Source organism: Doryrhamphus excisus, linkage group LG7 (genome assembly GCF_037039965.1).
Source record: "Doryrhamphus excisus strain RoL-2023G ecotype Guam linkage group LG7, RoL_Dexc_Guam_v1.1, whole genome shotgun sequence".
Taxonomy (NCBI): domain Eukaryota; kingdom Metazoa; phylum Chordata; class Actinopteri; order Syngnathiformes; family Syngnathidae; genus Doryrhamphus; species Doryrhamphus excisus.
In genome coordinates this window covers 1203614-1223580 of record NC_136363.1, presented here as the reverse complement: position 1 = coordinate 1223580, position 19967 = coordinate 1203614, and the positions used below count along the sequence as shown (strand labels likewise).

At 43.9% G+C, this 19967-nt stretch overlaps 1 protein-coding gene across 1 annotated transcript in view; it reads left to right on the top strand.

Annotated features, from left to right (window-relative positions):
• Positions 1 to 18814, top strand: part of sdc3 (syndecan 3) — a 40267-nt gene extending 21453 nt beyond the window's left edge. Inside the window, exons 2-5 of the mRNA XM_058047496.2 lie at positions 11482 to 11572; positions 13206 to 14059; positions 17140 to 17341; positions 18441 to 18814. Of these exons, the coding sequence (XP_057903479.2) occupies positions 11482 to 11572; positions 13206 to 14059; positions 17140 to 17341; positions 18441 to 18607 (1314 nt within the window). The 3' untranslated portion in view covers positions 18608 to 18814. The remainder of the gene's footprint in view (positions 1 to 11481; positions 11573 to 13205; positions 14060 to 17139; positions 17342 to 18440) is intronic.
• The last annotated feature ends 1153 nt before the right edge of the window (positions 18815 to 19967 follow it).

Sequence of the window (19967 nt, the reverse complement as noted above, 5' to 3'; positions counted from 1 at the left end):
CTCTAGACAGGAAATAACACCCCTATAGTCACCTCTACACTCCTATTAGTCACTATAGTGGTCACAATGCGACAAAATAGGACATACAAGATATACTACTATATAGACTCACACTTGTTAGCATTGGGAGAGTTCCTTTCTTTACAGTTTTCAACATTATTAGAGCCCTCTAGACAGGAAATAACACCCCTATAGTCACCTCTACACTCCTATTAGTCACTATAGTGGACACAATGAGACGAAATAGGACATACAAGATATATATACGTAGGCTCACACTTGTTAGCATTGGGAGAATTCATTTCTTTACAGTTTTCAACATTATTAGAGCCTTCTAGACAGGAAATAACACCCCTATAGTCACCTCTACACTCTTACACAACATATAAAATAGTTAAAAAACCATTTAAAATATGACATTGAAGACATAAATAAGACAAACTCACACATGTTAGCATTGGGAAAGTTTGATTAAAGCCCTCGAGACACGGAATAACACCCCTATAGTCAGTCACATGTGCACTCCCATTACTCAATATAGACATAAGAAGAGAAAATATAGACTCACATGTTAATATTGGGGGTTTGTTATTACTATTAGAGCCCTCTAGACTCAAAATAACATCCCTATAGTCACCTTTACAATACTATAGTCAATATAATAATGTAAATAGGACAGCTAAGATTGTATTATGGATTATTGTGGCTGTTGTGAGATCATTCCACGCTGCAATAAAAGCCTTTTGTTCAGGCCAAACAAGTCTGGTGCTTGTGTGTCTTCACCCAGCCGCTGATGTTGTCGTGGACGTTAGCGTGTTCCAGCCTGACTCGGTTTCCCGCAGCGTAAATGAGGCAGATTGGAACCTCCAGCTGGTTTCCGGAGTGGTGATCATTCCCCCCTTGGTGCACCTGCTCTCCGCCACCGTGGCGGGACGTCACGTATGTCACATACGTGGTGGGCGCTCGTCACTTTGGGGGAATTGGACTGTGTGTCGGCGTTGAGAGCGGGCGCTACACACGGGGCTGCGTTTGATTGACGGCAAATAATGTCTCATTCATTTCCTGGCGCTGTAGCTTGTTTACGTTCATTGGAAGCCTGCGGCGTGAAGAGCTGGAAAACAAACACGCAACGTTGAGTCTCAAGCGTTAACACTTCCTCTCCCCTTGTAGTGTGAGAAATATGTATTTATATATTCCGTATATGAATATTCCTTCTTCTGCTCGGGACCTCTGGAAACGTGCGGCATTTTTTAAGAGCGCTAATGAGTGTAAAACTGCACAGCGGGTTTCTTGGAGCAAACACACTCTGGTGAACCCCCGCCGCCTCCCTTCCTGCACCCCCCTCCCCAGCTCGCATGCGTTCCTCGTGGCTTGGTGCTCACACCTGGATGGATGATGGTGGAGATGATCCATTTGAGGACACGCATATGGAGTTGGACAAAGGAGGGAACAAGCTCATTTGTGGCAACAACTTCTATCTCATCTTGGTCATATACTGCAGGTGGAAACTATTATTAATTTAACCCCATTATGCTAATGCTAATGCTAATGGTTTAATTTCATTTGAACATGCATCAGATGACAATTGAATGCATCCCATAATCAGTTCCCAGTTCCACATGTCCAAAAGGAGTAGGAAGAAACAAAGCTTATTAAATCCTACCCCTCCATCTGGTACTTTTACAATCAGTAACTGTTACATTTGTTCACTTCCTGCTTTCCAAATAAAAAAATAAGATTTTTTTTTCATAATTTTCATTTTTTGCCACTTTGTTTTATTTTTTATTTTTTGTCATTTTTGCTGTTGTTTTTGTCATTTTCCAAATATTTCCATTTTCTTTGTAATCTTTTAGAGAAAAAAAATGTAATATTGCAACTTTAGACTCATAATTGTATGACTTTATTCCCATCATAATTAGACTTCTTCAAAATGACAACTTTATATTGGTTACCTAAAAAATATTTTTTTCCTTTATATTGAAACTTTTTTTCCTCCTAACATTATTATTATTATTATTATTATTATTATTATTATAAGTAATCTCATAAATTTGTGATGTTTTTCTTTACTTATTCTTGTAAAAAATTTTATATATTTTTTAAATTTCTGTTGTTTTTATTTTCCCACTTGTACATTTTTTAATGACTTTTTTTCTCATATTATTTTGACTTTATTCTCTATATTCCATTTTTGCTGTTGTTTTTGTCATTTTCCAAATATTTCCATTTTCTTTGTAATCTTTTAGAAAAAAAAATGTAATATTGCAATTGTAGACTCATAATTTTATGACTTTATTCCCATCATAATTAGACTTCTTCAGAATGACAACTTTATATTGGTTACCTAAAAAATATTTTTTTCCTTAATATTGAAACTTTTTTTCCTCCTAACATTATTATTATTATTATTATTATTATTATAAGTAATCTCATAAATTTGTGATGTTTTTCTTTACTTATTCTTGTAAAAAAATTTATATATTTTTAAAATTTCTGTTGTTTTTATTTTCCCACTTTTTCCCCACATTTTTAATGACTTTTTTCTCATATTATTTTGACTTTATTCTCTTTATTCTGCAACCTAATTTTCCAGAAATCTTTATATTGTTATGATAGTTTCTTACAATATTAAACTTTAAAAAAAAGATTTTTTCTTTAAAACTATCTTACATTTTTTTCTCATTTAATTTTAATGTGTATTATGGATGGAAGAAAGGTGAAATAAAAAACAGATATTGATATTACTAATTTTCCGTGTGACAAAGCTGAGCTGCATTCAAATGCGTAGACCTTGCTTTACAAAATAAGAGCCAAAGTTGCATCTTTTCATTTTCATTCAGTATGAGAACCTCAATGGGAAACCCTTGGACACCCCTGGACCAAATATCCTGTGTGTGTGTGTGTGTGTGTGTGTGTGTGTGTTGCAGCAAGGCTATCTGTGCTAATCTCTGCTGAAGGTGGCAGGTGTCTTAACGAGGCCATCACCTGCTAACCTACTCACACACACACACACACACACACACACACACACACACTCACACTCTGAATGGCAGCGTGCGAGCACCCTGGCCGCCGTCCAAGCCGCCTGGCTAGTTAGCAGGTCGGAGTGAGATGGAGCGTATAAAAGCCAAAGATGGAGGGAGAGTGGAGGTCATCGCCGATTGGCTCGGGGATTTACTGCAGGAGGAGGAGGAGGAGGAGGAGGAAGGGCACGGAGCGGCACCGATCAGGCCGTCCGTCGGCTGTTGTGTCACCCCTCTGGTTCCTCTTAGAGGCCCCGCCCCCGTGTACCTGAACGCCTCCGTCTGCCGTGTAGAAGAGCCGACGCAGCAGCTGGCGTGAATCAGCAGCCGCTTTTTACGAGGCGTGGGCACGTAGCAAATATGCTAGCTCAACTTCAACCTGCGGAGCGACGCCCCGGCCTCGCAATATGAGGAACGGTACACACACTAACGTGTTTTGGGGCGTTTATGAGGTTCATCACCTCAAACGCTGGCTCCTTCCTCAGGCTTCGCTACACATCCTAAAATACGACACATACCACCTCGGACCCCCCCGAAAACCGCTCACCACAATGTTTCACTTTATCGCTGCTGTCCTTCCTTTAGTGGGTGGGTGGGGGGGGGGGGGGTGAATATCCCTCCACCTCTTAAAGCAACAGCGCCACATACGGATATAAAAAGGCCACCCAGTGGACCTCGCTGTGACCTCGCTGTTCTTAATTGTATTTAACCCCCCCTCGAGTCTGTCCCTCCATTTAGCGATGAGGCTCACAGATGGTGCGGCTATTCAAATGTAGCCCCCACCTCACCCCCACCCCCCACCCCCACTTTTAGAGATGCCACCACTGTCTGGAACACTCACATTACATGTTGCACATTAAAAAAAAACACAATTAGACATTTTTCCTTTGCTGTGTGTGTGTGTGTGTGTGTGTGTGTGTGTGTGTGTGTGTCTGTGTGTGTTCAAATCATTCATGGTGGGGGTGGCCATAACTAAATTGTGTGTGTAGGGGACAGGAATAAAGCAAAAAAAATGAGTAACACAACAAGGCCTGTCAAATTAAATTTTTTTAAGAATTAGGGGACAATTATGGGAATAAAGTCATCATATTATGAAATAATAGTAAAAGAAAGATTTATTTTCAATAAAGAAAGTAGAAATATTTGGAAAATTAAAGAAAAAATACAATTGTCTGGAAAATTAGGGGATAATTATGGGAATAAAGTCATAATATTATGAAATAATCATAAAAGAAAGATTTATTTTCAATAAAGAAAGTAGAAATATTTGGAAAATTCAAGAAAAAATACAACTGTCTGGAAAATTAGGGGATAATTATGGGAATAAAGTCATAATATTATGAAATAATCATAAAAGAAAGATTTATTTTCAATAAAGAAAGTAGAAATATTTGGAAAATTAAAGAAAAAATACAACTGTCTGGAAAATTAGGGGATAATTATGGGAATAAAGTCATCATATTATGAAATAATAGTAAGATAAAGATTTATTTTCAATAAAGAAAGTAGAAATATTTGGAAAATTAAAGAAAAAATACAACTGTCTTGAAAATTAGGGGATAATTATGGGAATAAAGTCATAATATTATGAAATAATAGTAAGATAAAGATTTATTTTCAATAAAGAAAGTAGAAATATTTGGAAAATTAAAGAAAAAATACAATTGTCTGGAAAATTAGGGGATAATTATGGGAATAAAGTCATAATATTATGAAATAATAGTAAGAAAAAGATTTATTTTCAATAAAGAAAGTAGAAATATTTGGAAAATTCAAGAAAAAATACAATTGTCTGAAAAATTAGTGGATAATTATGGGAATAAAGTCATAATATTATGAAATAATCATAAAAGAAAGATTTATTTTCAATAAAGAAAATGGAAAAATTAAAAAAATAAAGAAAAACAGCAAAAATTGATAAAAGTGGTGAAGTCGATATTAATAAACGCTCTTTTCATCTACATATATGGCAAAACTGAGATGCATGTTATTTTTTTCATATTGCAAAAACATCTATTAGGTATTTCTCATGACGTCCGTTGTTAGCTAGCTCATATTAACTCATTTTCTCATGTTATCATGTACAGAAAAGGAAAAGAAATATGTGTTCATGTTTACACTCTAGTAGTTAGTCCTTGAATGCACCACCGTCATGGGTTGGGAGATGCAGAAAAAAAGAACATGGGGGGGGGGGTACTGGCTAAATACTGGATAGCGGCTAAGTTGGCAGCACCGATCCCTCCTGCTACGTGTTCCTGCCAGAGCAGGTGGATATGAGGTGTTAAGAAGCAGAGTTACACAGACAGTTTGGTGACAGTGAAGGTTACATTTATTAATATTTCATAAAGCCACATCTACTGTGTACTGTATGTGTACTGTACCTGCGTACCTCGTGTTCGCTTCTATCCTGCTGCGTTGTGGTCTTTGTCGATCTGCCTTTGTGCTCTCTCGCTCTCTCTCTCTCTCTCTGAATGAGCGAGGATGAGTCACAAATCAGATCCGGTTGGGTTTCTAACGCGCTGCAGCCGAGGTGTCCCGCCGCTTTGTGTAAAATGAGACGGGGGGGCCGTCACGGGTGGCGCGGAGGCCGGCATGTGTCGCTCCGTCAGCCTCGTATCACATTTCCAACCTCCCCAGAGGACACACCTGTGCGTCACTGTAGCGTAGCACCCTGCTGCTAGCACGTCTGTTAGCATAAACGACAGGACTGTACCATTTTTGTTGAAACGGCGGGGGAAGCGGCTGGATTGTGGTTTGAAATTGAAAAAATAATTTTGCCTTACTGGTTTTTTATTGTTTATTTATTTGCTTTTTAAGGCAATGTACTGTATGATGGCGTGCACTACAAGGCTGCAACCAGCGGAGGCGCTGTTTCACACCTCCAGACAGCCTTACTGTGCTCATTCATGGCAACAGGAGTTAAGAACATTCATTTTTTCACTTTTTTTAATATCAAGTCAGTATTACTTCATACCTGTCAACCCCTCCCGTTTTGATTGTATTTTAGCAGTTCAGCTTCTGGTCCGCTGTGGAACAGGAAGTGGATCAGGAAGTAAAGTTGACCTTCAAATTAAAAGAAGCCCTCCGGTAAAAATAACATACCTGTGAAGCATTTTATTGTGGCGGGGTGGAAATTCTGGCTTATTTCCTCAAGAACCCCCCCCCCCTTCCATATGCAAATAGTGTTTATAGCACACTACCACTACCAACTGTACCTAATATTTTGATGACCTTAAGGGAGCAAAATCGAGGGCAGCAGAGATGATTCGGAAGACCCCCCTCCCCTCCCACCCCAAACCTCCGCCCCCTTCCACCTCGCCACTTTACCTCCCTTTCAGTTATCGCTGTGGGAGAGCCGACGGCGTCTCGTTGCGGCCGGTTAGCTATGCGGCGCAGGCTGTTTATAGCTCAGCAAAACGCAGCGCTGCTGGTCCCAGTTACCCCCCCCCCACACCCCCCCATCACATCACGTAACACATACACACACACGCATGCCACAATCAAAACCTGTGATTATAGTCACTGCAGCACACACACACACACACACACACACACACTGTAATTAGATGCAGTGACGCACTGCTGTGTGGCACACTGCACGCTCACCACAGTATCAGCTCATAAATCCTACATGCTTGAACACACCACGCTACTTTTGGAGCGTCTGGGCTTCTTGTGCCTATCTTTGGGCGGCACCGCCCTTTAGGGTCCGTTTCTTTCAGGACCTTAAGGAGCCCATTGGTTAGAACGTCAGGATTTCACGATACCAATACCGATCCTGATAATTCAAGAGTGAAATAGGCCGATACCGATACCAATATCGGGATCCCATCGGTGAAGTGTAAATGTACTACTGTTTTAAAGCAAGTATCGGCCGATGTGGATACAGTCCCTTTACCCTGATATCGGCCGATACGTACTTAGAACTCATCGTTACAAAAAATGCTCCATTCACTTTTCAGAGACATTTTTCATTCTAGTTACACCAAATGCACCACAAAAAAATCAGCCACCCGAAACGCCACACCGCTACAACCCGTTTGAACAGTGCAAGACCTCCATGGCGTCACACCGGCTGCTCGGCGCATGCGCCCAAATACAGTACACCTTGCTGGGCCACACCAGGAAGCAGAACATTGTTAGCATCAGTTAAAAAAAAAATGATACAGTATTATGCAACTTTGGGATAACTTCTACATACAAAGCTACTGTACACCCCCGCTAATACGTGCTTAAACGTCTTAGCTAGTTTCACCGCCATTTTGTGGCCATCAGCAAACTTCTGGCGTAGCTCTGATTACACATTTAACCTCTCTTCTTGGCAGGATGAGTGCAAATCTGCCATTTTTTTTCCAGTCCTAGATCTTCAATCTTAGTGTTCCTTGGATGTTCCCATTGTTCCGAGTATTCCTCCACGCAATCTGTGCCGTGGAATCGTTATGTGCTGCCAAAAGCGGCACCACCAGCCTCACGCAGTCCTTCGTCATCACTAAGGAGAAGTTAATCAGGTTGGGTCTTTTAAAGACGTTCTGAAACTTTGTTAAAATGTATAAGGATGGCAAAATCCAGCATTATAATGTTCAACTCCTGCGCCCGATGCTTGTTTTCTTTTTACACTTGCATGATCATTTACTTCCTGTAATAAGATTCAAATAAATCCCCTACATCGGAATATGATGAGACCAGTTTACATATGTTTACGTTTGCACCCCATTGGACATTTAGACCAATCCATACATCTCTTAGGCCTTTTAGTGTAGCCACATACATAGTGTGTATGCATGTCCGTGTGGCACCACACATCCCACTGACATCCCACCTTTTATCGCCATTGTGGGGACATTTTGACCGCTCCGCACAAAGAAAACGTTCCAATGACCTCCTTTCACCCTGTCGCACCCTGTGTGTCTCGGTCCTCTCTTTGTGTCGCACCCCTCTTGACGTCCCACCTTGATTGTGGGACCATATGTTGTGTACATTTTGTGTGTGTGTGTGTGTGTGTTTACATGCTGCACATTTAAACACAGTCTGAATCCAAGTCTGAAAATAGACAAACGGGAGACTCTCAGCCGCCGTATGGCCTGGATTTAGATGAGTGCTAACTGTGTGTTTGGGGGGGGCGTGAAAAAAAAGGGGCCCCCCCCAGGGGGTGACTTCTGGACCTGCCTAAAGGGGCCTGCGAGGGAGGGAGGGGGGTGGGATGTGTGTGTTTATTTGAGTGTGTGTTTTGAAAGTCACGCTGAGTCTAGATAAGCAAGATGAAAGGAAAGTGGGGCGAGGATTGGGACACTGTTGGGGGAGGGGGGGCACATATATGTGGAAATGGGTGGTGGGGCGAGTTGATGTTTTTTTAGGTTGTTTTTATGACGTTACATAACACCTTTTGCAAGGCGTTATAAAGCTCTGGTGTGTATGTGTGTGTATGTGTGTGTCTGGTTGGTTCCCCCCCACCGACCCCCCCAAAAAGATGGAATTCTTTACAAAAGGCAAAGGTTGCCCATAGCAACTGCCTTCATTGTGAAACCCATGGATGGCACACACACACACACACACACACACAGGCACACCTCTTCCCACCAACTCATGGGCAACTCAAGGTGCACAGCCTCTCAGACCGGGGAGTGGGGGGTGCCGGGGTGGGGGGGGTTGTGATGGACTGGCGGCGCTCAGGTTTCCAGATTCCATTATGACTTTATTGGCTTTTAAAGGCATCGTGTTTCCTGCGTCTGGAGCCGGAGTAGGAGGAGCTTCTGTTTCATGCTTTGCACAATTAGCATCACACTAGCTAGCACCCCCCCCCCCCCCCAGGAAGGGATTTAGATTTTCCAGGGAGATAAAGTGGTGCCATTGGGCGCTTTTCCAGCACCTGCAGGAAAGCTCAGCCTTTCTTTGGTGGGGGTGGGGGGGCTTTTCCTTGTCTATTTGGCAGCGGAACATTGCACCAATTAGTGTATATGGAGCTCTACAACAGATACATTGTGCATAGAGGCCATCTTAAGTGACAGTTTTGCAACGGATCACAAAAAAGCGCTTTCATTAATCCTCGTCCACACCCTGTCTAAATCATTAACAATAATGCGCTTTTCCACTTTATGAGCTAATAATTGTTTACTGCAGGCTCTACCTATAATAATGTAATAATAATAATAAAGTAATAATGCTACTCTAAATTTATAAAGCATCATATGAACATTTTTAACAGTAATGGTCCTATTAGTTCAATTGAACCTATTATGATCATTGTTGCCCCTTTGTATTGAGCTATGGACTTCTGTCCCGCCTTTAGGCACGCCCACTCCACTGTGATTGGTCCCACTCATCTTGACACGCCCATATAAGGAAGTCCCAAACAATTTTCTGAAAGCTAGCATTTAGAGCCATCCCAAACTTCTTTCAAGGCTCACTTCCAAATGTACAAACCTCATTATGTGAAACTTTGGCATGATTTAACACCAGAATACAACATTATAACTATTTTTATAGGTGAGAAAAGGGGAAAACGCGTCATAGGTCATAGCTATGGACTTCTGTCCCGCCTTTAGGCACGCCCACTCCGCTGTGATTGGTCCCACTCATCTTGATACGCCCACATAAGGAAGTCCCAAACAATTCTCTGAAAGCTAGCATTCAGAGCCATCCCAAACTTCTTTCAAGGCTCACTTCCAAATGTACAAACCCCATTATGTGAAACTTTGGCATGATTTAACACCAGAATACAACATTATAACTATTTTTATAGGTGAGAAAAGGGGAAAACGCGTCATAGGTCATAGCTATGGACTTCTGTCCCGCCTTTAGGCACGCCCACTCCACTGTGATTGGTCCCACTCATCTTGACACGCCCATATAAGGAAGTCCCAAACAATTTTCTGAAAGCTAGCATTTAGAGCCATCCCAAACTTCTTTCAAGGCTCACTTCCAAATGTACAAACCTCATTATGTGAAACTTTGGCATGATTTAACACCAGAATACAACATTATAACAATTTTTATAGGTCAGAAAAGGGGAAAACGCGTCATAGGTCCCTTTGAAGGATTCTGTCGAACGTGGAATTCAGTGTTGTCATGACTCGAGTGCAATACTTGGCCGCAACCAGAGGAGGTGCTGTTGAGTTAATTTGTGACGTCAGATATACATTATTTCATGTTGAACGGTACAAACAACTGTTGTGCAAAAGAAGTTAAAATAATTATTAAAAACATATTTGAAATAAAATAATTAACACGTGTTATTTGAGATATTATATTGTATATAATATAATATTTTTCAATAATAATGTTAAAAAAATAACAATTCCTTCTGAGGTTCTTTTGTACATTATTTCCATCCATGCAGTTTCTATATGGCTTGTCCACACGAGGGTGGCAGGTATGCTGGAGCCTATCCCAGCTGTCACAGCCAATGGCAGTAGTTTCATTATCATGTCCTACATTTCTGATAAATGATCCTATGCCTTTTGAAATAGTTAAATACCAAATACCATACATTATCCGTATAGCTGGTATTGCTGAAGTGGGAACATGGCCGACATGTGGGGGGGGGGGGGGGCGGGGGGTCACGGGAAAGAACTTGATGAATGAAGACGAGTCAAGCTGAGCGAGACGACCCCCGACGCTGAGAGACGAACCTTGAACCGTCACAGACTAAATCTCTGGGCTTGACACCCCCCTCCCCTTCCCGTCCCCAGGGGGGGCGGCGGGGACTGTTATGTGAAGTAGATTAAGGGGGAATGATTAGTAGTGTGGACGCCGGGGATGGTGAAGGACAGGCAGCCATCATAAAAAAACAATAAACAGCCTAGCGTGGCATGTTAGCATTAGCACTCAAAATTCTGTGGCAGTCCAAATTCATGTTTTTAGCTTTAGCGCTATTAGTTAGTTTTCTCGTGTTATAATGCACAGAAAAAGGAATATGTGTTCATGTTTCATGTGAGGATTGGGAATGATGAATAGCAATTTATCTGTTGCAGTCCAAATGAATTAGTGGTGGGCCTCCAGTATAAATGAATGAATATATGGGAAGTTAAGCTATTCGAATAAACTTATCTTTGTGTTATTATACATATTGCTTTAGCTTCAGGCCCCCGGGCCACACTTTGGATATGGTTCGGAAAATTGTTAGGAAATAAAGAAGCACAAGTTTTCATACGTTTCATTGAAAAAAATGAAGCGGGGTGGCACGACAAATTTGCAAATACCCCCCGAGTTCAAAAGGTAACGTCGTCTCCTCCCTGACTGAGCTTCACTTGTTTCCGACTAAAAGGAAGCTCCTCTCTCTCTCTTTTTCTTAAGCACTTTGATGTCCCGGCGCCAAAATCCCGCCGTTAGATCATCTCATTAGCCACACGTCTCCTTGGCGGCCTCCTGGAGAGCCAGATGTGGCGTCCGCCATGATGCTTCCTCTGCGGAAGCCTTTGTCCGCCGTGAAGATGACCTTTTCTTGTATGTTCTCTCGCAGGGACAGACATGGTCGCCTGTCGATGACGAGGGCTCGACGGGAGACGACTTCTACGATGACGAGGACCTCTACTCGGGATCCGGATCTGGATGTAAGTGTGTGTGTGTGTGTGTGTGTGTGCTTCTTAAAAAGCCAACAGCTGCTGGCTTTCAATCTGTTGACCCCAAAGACCTCAGCCCCCACGCCATTGCCAAGCACTCTTCACACACACACACACACACACACACGCTCAGTGTAAACACGCTACTTTTCGCATCAATCAGGTTGACATGAAGATTTATGGAAAACACCCGCAAACACAAACACGCCCTCGCAAACAAGGAGCACGACCCCCTCCTCAAAGATCTTATTTACTGTAATCAGATTAGAGTCCACACAGATTAGAGCATCACACGCACGCAGGGCGCTCCTACCTCGCTAGCGTTTGTGTGGCGTGCCTAGCAATTAGCCGCTTAGCCCAGATCACATGGCCGTAATTGGGCCTGATGTTCTGGTCGTGCTGTCGCCATCTTCGCCAAAGCCCCCACCACACACTGAACATGAATAGAGCACAACATGCCGGAATCAAAAAGTTGTAATAAATTTGGCTCCTTTTTTCCTTGGCGGTATGATGTGGTGAGAATGGGCCAATTGGGGTCAATGGTGACGTTTCAGTGGGCGGGTTTGATTTCATGACCTCTGCACGTCTACGCCCACGGGCACTGGTGGGCTTACCCCGGCTCCTTTTTTCCTTGGCATTGAAATCATGTGACAAAGGCAACATGTCATAGGGACGTTTCAGCAGCAGCTGGCTGCAATTGTTATATATATATATAATAATATATCATATTTAATATTATATTATATGCATTATATGCAATATTAATGTTATTAATATAATATAATATATATGTGGGCGTGTCAAGATGAGTGGGACCAATAATGTATAGCCAACATCACAAATTAACTCAACAGCACCTCCTCTGGTTGCAGCCAAGTATTGCACTCCAGTCATGACAACGCTGGATTCCACGTTCGACGGAATTTTTAATAATATATATATAATATCAGAATATTTGGAATGATAGGCGCCACGGCGGTCGAGTGGTTAGCGCGCAGACCTCACGGCTAGGAGACCCGAGTTCGATTCCACCCTCAGCTATTTCTTTGTGGAGTTTGCATGTTCTCCCCGTGCATGCGTGGGTTTTCTCCGGGTACTCCGGTTTCCTCCCACATTCCAAAAACATGCTAGGTTAATTAGCCACTCCAAAATTTTTTAGCATTCTCAAACATTCAGTCCGGTCACAAGAATCGGAATGCACTTCAAATATCCAGGAATAATCCACAAATTTTTCTTCCATTTTTTCCCAACTTTGCTAAGAATTAGAAATAGAAACACACATGACAAAAAAAAAAACATACCCCCCCATCCAACCCCCCCCCCCCCTTGGTGAAGATAATTACAGCGAGCAGCCGAAGCGCCGCCGTGCAGTCCAAAACAGCCGTGTGGAAAATTGTTTGGCCTCATACGGCGATCATACGGATCTGTGCGAAGGCGGCGTCTGGTTTTCAGCGGGCTCCATTGTTGGAGTCCATATTGTAATGTCCTCTCCCGCTCCTTCACGCCGCGGCGATCCCGCGTTCAATTTGCTCGTCTTTCAAGCGCGTAGCATGAAAGGTGCCGTGATGGAAGGAGAAAATGAATCTTCACCTGTTGAGCTTTTCCTTTCAAATCTTCTCCGTAGTTCCTGAGATCAGCATGAGGCCCACGGCAGGGGGCGTGTCCTTCACCACGGAGGAGCCCGTCCCACTGTCTACCACCCAGGCCACCAGCCCCGCCCCCTCTGCCGCACCCGCGGCCGAGCCCAGCCCCGACCCCGACCCGGACCCCACGTCCGCCTCCCTCATCACCACCGTTGCAACCCCCGCCACGTCCGCCGCCGCCGCCGCCACCGCCTCCACCGCGCTCCTGCCGACTGAGACGGACGGCGAGAGTGGTGCCTTCTGGGAGAAGGAGCTAGAGCTGGAGAAGGAGCGGGAGAAGCAGCTGGAGCGGGAACGGGAGCGGGAACGCGAGAGGGAGAGGGTCCGGGAGATGGAGCGGGAACGGGAGAGGGAGCGTGAGAGAGAGCGGGAGCGGGAAAGAGAACGTGAGCGCGAGAGGCAACGAGAACGGGAACGAGAGCGAGAGCTGGAGCGGATACGGGCCGCCGCCGCCGCCACCGCCCAAACCACCGCCGCGCCGACATCCTCACCCGCACTTCCTGCTGTGACAACATTCCCGGAGGAGAGTGCGGCGCCCTCTGCCGGCACGGATGACCTGAGCTCCACCCAAGAAGAAGAAGAGGATGTCTACCTGTCGCCTGAACCCACGTCCCGTTACCCCGATGTGGAAGCCACCACAGAGGAGGACACGCCCATCACTACCGCTGAGCCCACGCCGGAGCCCACGACCGCCCCGCCCACCACCACCACCCTCGCCACCACCAGCACCACCACCAAGACCAGGTTCCCCTTCAGGCCCCGCGTTCCTATGACGACCACTCGCAGGCCACCGCCGCAGAAAAGCACCCGCCCACCGCAGACGACGACGACACAGGTGAACGCACAGACATCATTCTCATGCGTACTCGTACCTTATCATGCATACTCATGTGGTCTCATGCGGAATCATACACTATCATGCGGTCTCATGCTTACTCATATGTTCTCATGCATAATCATACATTATCATGCATACTCATATGATCTCATGCATAATCATACACTATCATGCGGTCTCATGCTTACTCATATGTTCTCATGCATAATCATACATTATCATGCATACTCATACGATCTCATGCATAATCATACACTATCATGCGGTCTCATGCTGACTCATATGTTCTCATGCATAATCATACATTATCATGCATACTCATACGATCTCATGCGTAATCATACACTATCATGCGGTCTCATGCTTACTTATATGTTCTCATGCATAATCATACATTATCATGCATACTAATGCGATATCATGCGTAATCATACACTATCATACGGTCTCATGCAGTCTCATGCATAATCATACACTATCATGCGGTCTCATGCTTACTCATATGTTCTCATGCATAATCATACATTATCATGCATACTCATATGATCTCATGCGTAATCATACACTATCATACGGTCTCATGCAGTCTCATGCATAATCATACACTATCATGCGGTCTCATGCTTACTTATATGTTCTCATGCCTAATCATACATGATCATGCATACTCATACGATCTCATGCGTAATCATACACTATAATACGGTCTCATGCAGTCTCATCCGTAATCATACACTATCATGCGGTCTCATGCTTACTCATATGTTCTCATGCGTAATCATACATTATCATGCATACTCATGCGGTCTCATGCGTACTCAAATGTTCTCATGCCTAATCATATATGATCATACATGATCATGCATACTCATGTGGTCTCATGCATAATCATACACTATCATGCGGTCTCATGCTTACTTATATGTTCTCATGCCTAATCATACATGATCATGCATACTCATGCGATCTCATATGTTCTCATGCCTAATCATACATGATCATGCATACTCATGCGATCTCATATGTTCTCATGCCTAATCATACATGATCATGCATACTCATACATACTCATGCTTACTCGTATGTTCTCATGCCTAATCATATATGATCATACACTATCATGCGGTCTCATGCTTACTTATATGTTCTCATGCCTAATCATACATGATCATGCATACTCATGTGTTCTTATGCGGTCTCATGCGTAGTCATACTCTATCATGCGGCCTCATGCGGCCTCATGCTACTCATATGTTCTCATGCGTAATCATACATTATCATGCATACTCATGCTGACTCATATGTCGTCATGTCTAATCATACATTATCATGCATACTCATGCGCTCTCGTGCTGAACCATTTGTTCTCATGCTCACTCACACATTCTCATACTTATATGTTATACATGTCTTATATGTTATACATGTTATCATACATTCTCAGGCATTCTGATGCATACACATACATTCTCTTGCGTACTCATGCATTGTAATGCTTACACATTTTCTCATGCATATTCACAAGTTCTCGTATATTCTTGTGTTCTCATGCGCACCCATACAGGCGCACGCAACTGCTACATACGTAGTCATACATTCTCATGCGTACTCAGACGTTATCATGCGTAGTCATACATTCTCATGCATACTCGTACGTTATCATGGGTAGTCACACATTCTCATGCGTACTCATACACTCTGATGCGTACTCCTACATGGCCATGTGTTTTATGCCAACTTATGCATACTCCTACGTTCTCCTACCTTTTGTTGCCTTCTCATGACACGATGTTGTCCAACATTCTCAAGAGCCACAACATGTTGCCACTAAACACAACTTGGAGCAAAGTCCCAGACGAGGCCTCAAATAAAGTCATTTCTCCACAACGGAATGTTCATTTCAGGCCGCAACTTGACATCAGTCTGGTGGTTTGGTAATTACCTCCCCCAAGGATGTTGTCCTTACTGCAGCTTATTGCGCAACTTTCCTTAAGGAAGCTACTTTATATCGTTAAAATTTTACGTTTTATTTTGAGGATCAACAATTACAATAATAAATCAAAAATAATCATCTAATATATAATATTTTAGGACTTTTTTAAAGAACAATCGGTAGGTTTTTTTTTGAGATTGAAGATTTGATTACATAAAAAAATACTTTTTAAATTCTAAAAACATTTGCAAATCATACATCTGTTAAATTAGATTTTTTATTTCATTTTTAAACCAAAAATGTATGAAGCAGCAGAAGTCGAGCCAATCCGGATCATATCCAGATCGCATTTTGGAACAGTGTAGACAGCCATCTGGGTGGAGGTCTCCACTCTTGCTGCTAAGCTGCAGTTCTTTATCAATCGGACTAATAAGGTGATTGACAGCAAAGGAGGTGTGGCTTGCTAAAACCCTCCCGTTTTAGCAATAATAAAAAAAAAAAACAAACGACCGAATCTGGAATGCCTCCATGGTAATAAATATGTCAGCAGGCTAACCCTGTGAAAGTGGATACATAAGCATATTTTTCCCTGCAAGCAGCCAAGCAAGTCTGGGTTTTTTCTGGGCCTGGGCCGGTCCCGGCAGACCTCAAATATATAGTTTGATGTGACGGAGTCTCTGTCATTACCCAAAGCAGCTGTGCGCGCTCGCCGTGGCCCAAAAGTGCACAGTGGCACCTTTGTTTTGGCGTCGTGCTCTTCTGAGGGTCTCCGGTAGCGTTTAAAAAGTGACTTTCATCCGTGCGGTGGAGTTGTTAGCGCTTTGTTGCACAATGGATGCTGCTGTGAGCGCTAACGAGACGCACGCACGCACTGGAATCAAACCCTGATTGATTTCTTTAATGGCTTGGCACGGGATGAGACGTGTTTGTTGTCACCACAAGAATGTTCCATTAATAGAACAAAGACTTATTTTGCCAATCAAAAACCCGAACGGGGACTTTTGTCATATTCGGTACCAGAAGCGAAACCTGAGCTCGGCTTTTCCACGGACTCGCGCTGACTTTGATGACTCAGCATTATGTTGCACAAAGACGCCGCTTGTTCCTCGGTGGCGTAACGTAAACTTCCTCTTTTCCATCTCAGCCCCGCGCCGAGGAAGGCAACAACGAGCTGGCCGCCGTGGGGCCGAGCGGGGACTTTGAGATCCGTGAAGACCAGCGCAACGATCTGGGCCGAGGACTGGCGCCGGAGGACCCGGATCTGACGGGCAACACGGTGGACGGAGGAAGCTCGGCCGCTCAGCTGCCGCAGAAGAACATCCTGGAGAGGAAAGAAGTCTTGATAGGTTGGTGTGTTTTGACCTTCTAATGACCTTCCTCCTGAGTCCCCCCCCTGTCCTCTAAACCAGTACGGAACCGACTTTCATTAGCATTGTTTCTCATACATTTGTACGGGTAGCATTTCTACCTGGTCGGTTAGAGAATAAGAACACGTAGCAGGAGGGATCAGTGTAGCTATCTTAGGGGAAAAAGTCGGCTGGTACCAAAGGGGCGGAGCCACATGCGATGCTGATAGTTGAGCCCACATTCCAAGCAGACCGTTCCCAAATGGAAAAGTAGCTTTGTAGAACTTTACCGCTGAGAATGTTTCAAGCTCTTCTTGGGTTCCTGAGTCCCATTTTCGCCCCCCCACCCGCCTCCCGTTCCTCCCTCGCATCCTAAAAAGAGGAACCGGTCTGACCTCTTTGTCTCTCCTCCAGCCGTTCTGATTGGTGGACTGCTGGCCTTGGTTTTTGCTGATTTCCTGGTCATTGGTAAAGAGCAGGAGGCAGCAGACTTTAGATTAGACTACAGTAGATTAGAGACACCTGGACTAGACCTGACTAGGTTGTGTGTTAGGAGTTTTCTCCTCATGTGTCAGCGTGTGGTAGTCACGTGATTGGTTACTGGGTTCACTGGGTTCACTGGTTTCTATTGTTATTGTCACATTGGGGGAATAATAACCAAAATTATGCTAACAGCGTTACAAACAGTAGCATTATGATATGATTGATTGATTTTAGAATGATGGCCTCTCAGGCGCCCCCCGACCGGGGGCCCGCCCCACTATTTGAGGAGCACTGTTCTAAACCAACATGAGTTTTATGGAAGTGTAAGAAGTGTGGCGAGAAGTCATAAAAAGGCTCAAAAGTTTGCGGAATGCCCGGCTGGTGGACGCCATGATGGAACAAACACCTCCCACACGCTGAGCAAGCGGACAAAGGCTCCCTTCTTTTTAGTTTCGTGTACTTTCTCTTGCTATTAGATAAGCACACGTTCAAGTCCCACATGCACCTCCTTAGCTCTGTGTGTGTGTGTGTGTGTGTGAGGTCACATGACACGTCCAGACCAGTGCAAAAAAAAAAAATCAAATATCCGCTGTGTCTTCTTCTTGTGTTCCATCAGCGGTCATCGTGGGCGGCGTGGTGGGCGCCCTCTTCGCCGCCTTCCTGGTGATGCTGCTGGTGTACCGGATGAAGAAGAAGGACGAGGGCAGCTACACGCTGGAGGAACCCAAGCAGGCCACCGTCACCTACCAGAAGCCCGACAAGCAGGAGGAGTTTTACGCGTAACCGCCGCCACACGGCTGCCTCTTCCTCTTCCTCTGCATCGCTCCCACGACCCCCCCACCCCACCCCACCACCCGAAACACCTCCGTCACCCTCCCCTCTCTCTCTCCTCCGGAGCGCCTTTCTGCGGACTTCTTTTCATAAAAGTGGAAAAAAGGGACAAAAAAAATACAAGAAAAACGAAATATTCTCTCCAAAAAAAAAAAACAACACATACACATTTTTTGGAAGTAAATGTTGTTATGAATATTCTCTTGTTCTGTATGTGATATGATTATTTTCTAAGAAAAAAACATCAAAACACACATTTGAACAAAAAAAAAAAAAAGTCCCCTTTTTGTTTTTATGGAGCCAAAATTAAGAGGAGAGGTGAGGGAGGGGCAGCTTTAACCGTGCCCCCCGCCCCCCTCACAAACATGCACAGAGCTGGAGGTCAAAGTTCAGAGGAAAGGTGCCTTTCCGTCCCTCTGCGTAAACACACACACACACAAACACACACACACACACACACACACACAGGTGGCTGTGACCTCTTGCTCTGTGCTCGGCCAAGCGGGAGACGGTCGCCGTGGCAACAGAGCAAGCCTGGTCTTGCCTGTCTGCTGTACAATGAGGAGCGGGGGATGCTAATAATCCATAATATATCAATGTTTTGGAGCCTAATAATAATAATAATAATAATAATAATACTTAAATAAACAAGAGGATGTGTATTTAGCTGTTCAAAAAAAAGTTTATATGTAAATATCTGCGTATTCTTTTCTTGCCATCACTAATCATCCGCATGACTTTTTTTTTTTTTTTTTTTCAATTTATCTGTCATCACTTTATAGAGGGGCTGTGCTCTCGTCTCACACACACACAAACACACACATAAACACACACACGACACAGCAATACTGTCATGGATCAGCTTATTGATTATGGGTTTGGTCCCACGCTCATGTTTTGCATGACTTTTGTCCAAAGTGACGTCATGAGGACGGACTTCAAAGACCTCACACTTTTTCTTTTAAGTAACGTCGGGGGCGGGGCTTGTATGTATAAAAAAATAATAATAATAATAATAACCACACCAGTGCGACTGGGCTAGTAGCGTCTCTTCTTATACTCGGTACTGTAGAACTACAAAAACATGCATGGGACTCAAAACTATACTAGTCTGGGTGTGTATTAGTGTGTGTGTGTGTGTGCGCGGTGGTTGAGTGTGTTTACCTCCTCCAGCACGCTCTTCCACAGACAGGTAACGCACCTCTTCCACATGTGTGTGTGTGTGTGTGTGTGTCTAGTGTGCGCTAGTGTGTTTGCTTGCTCAGCTCGAGTCCACGTCCACACGACTCTGAATGCCAGTCGAGCATCCGGC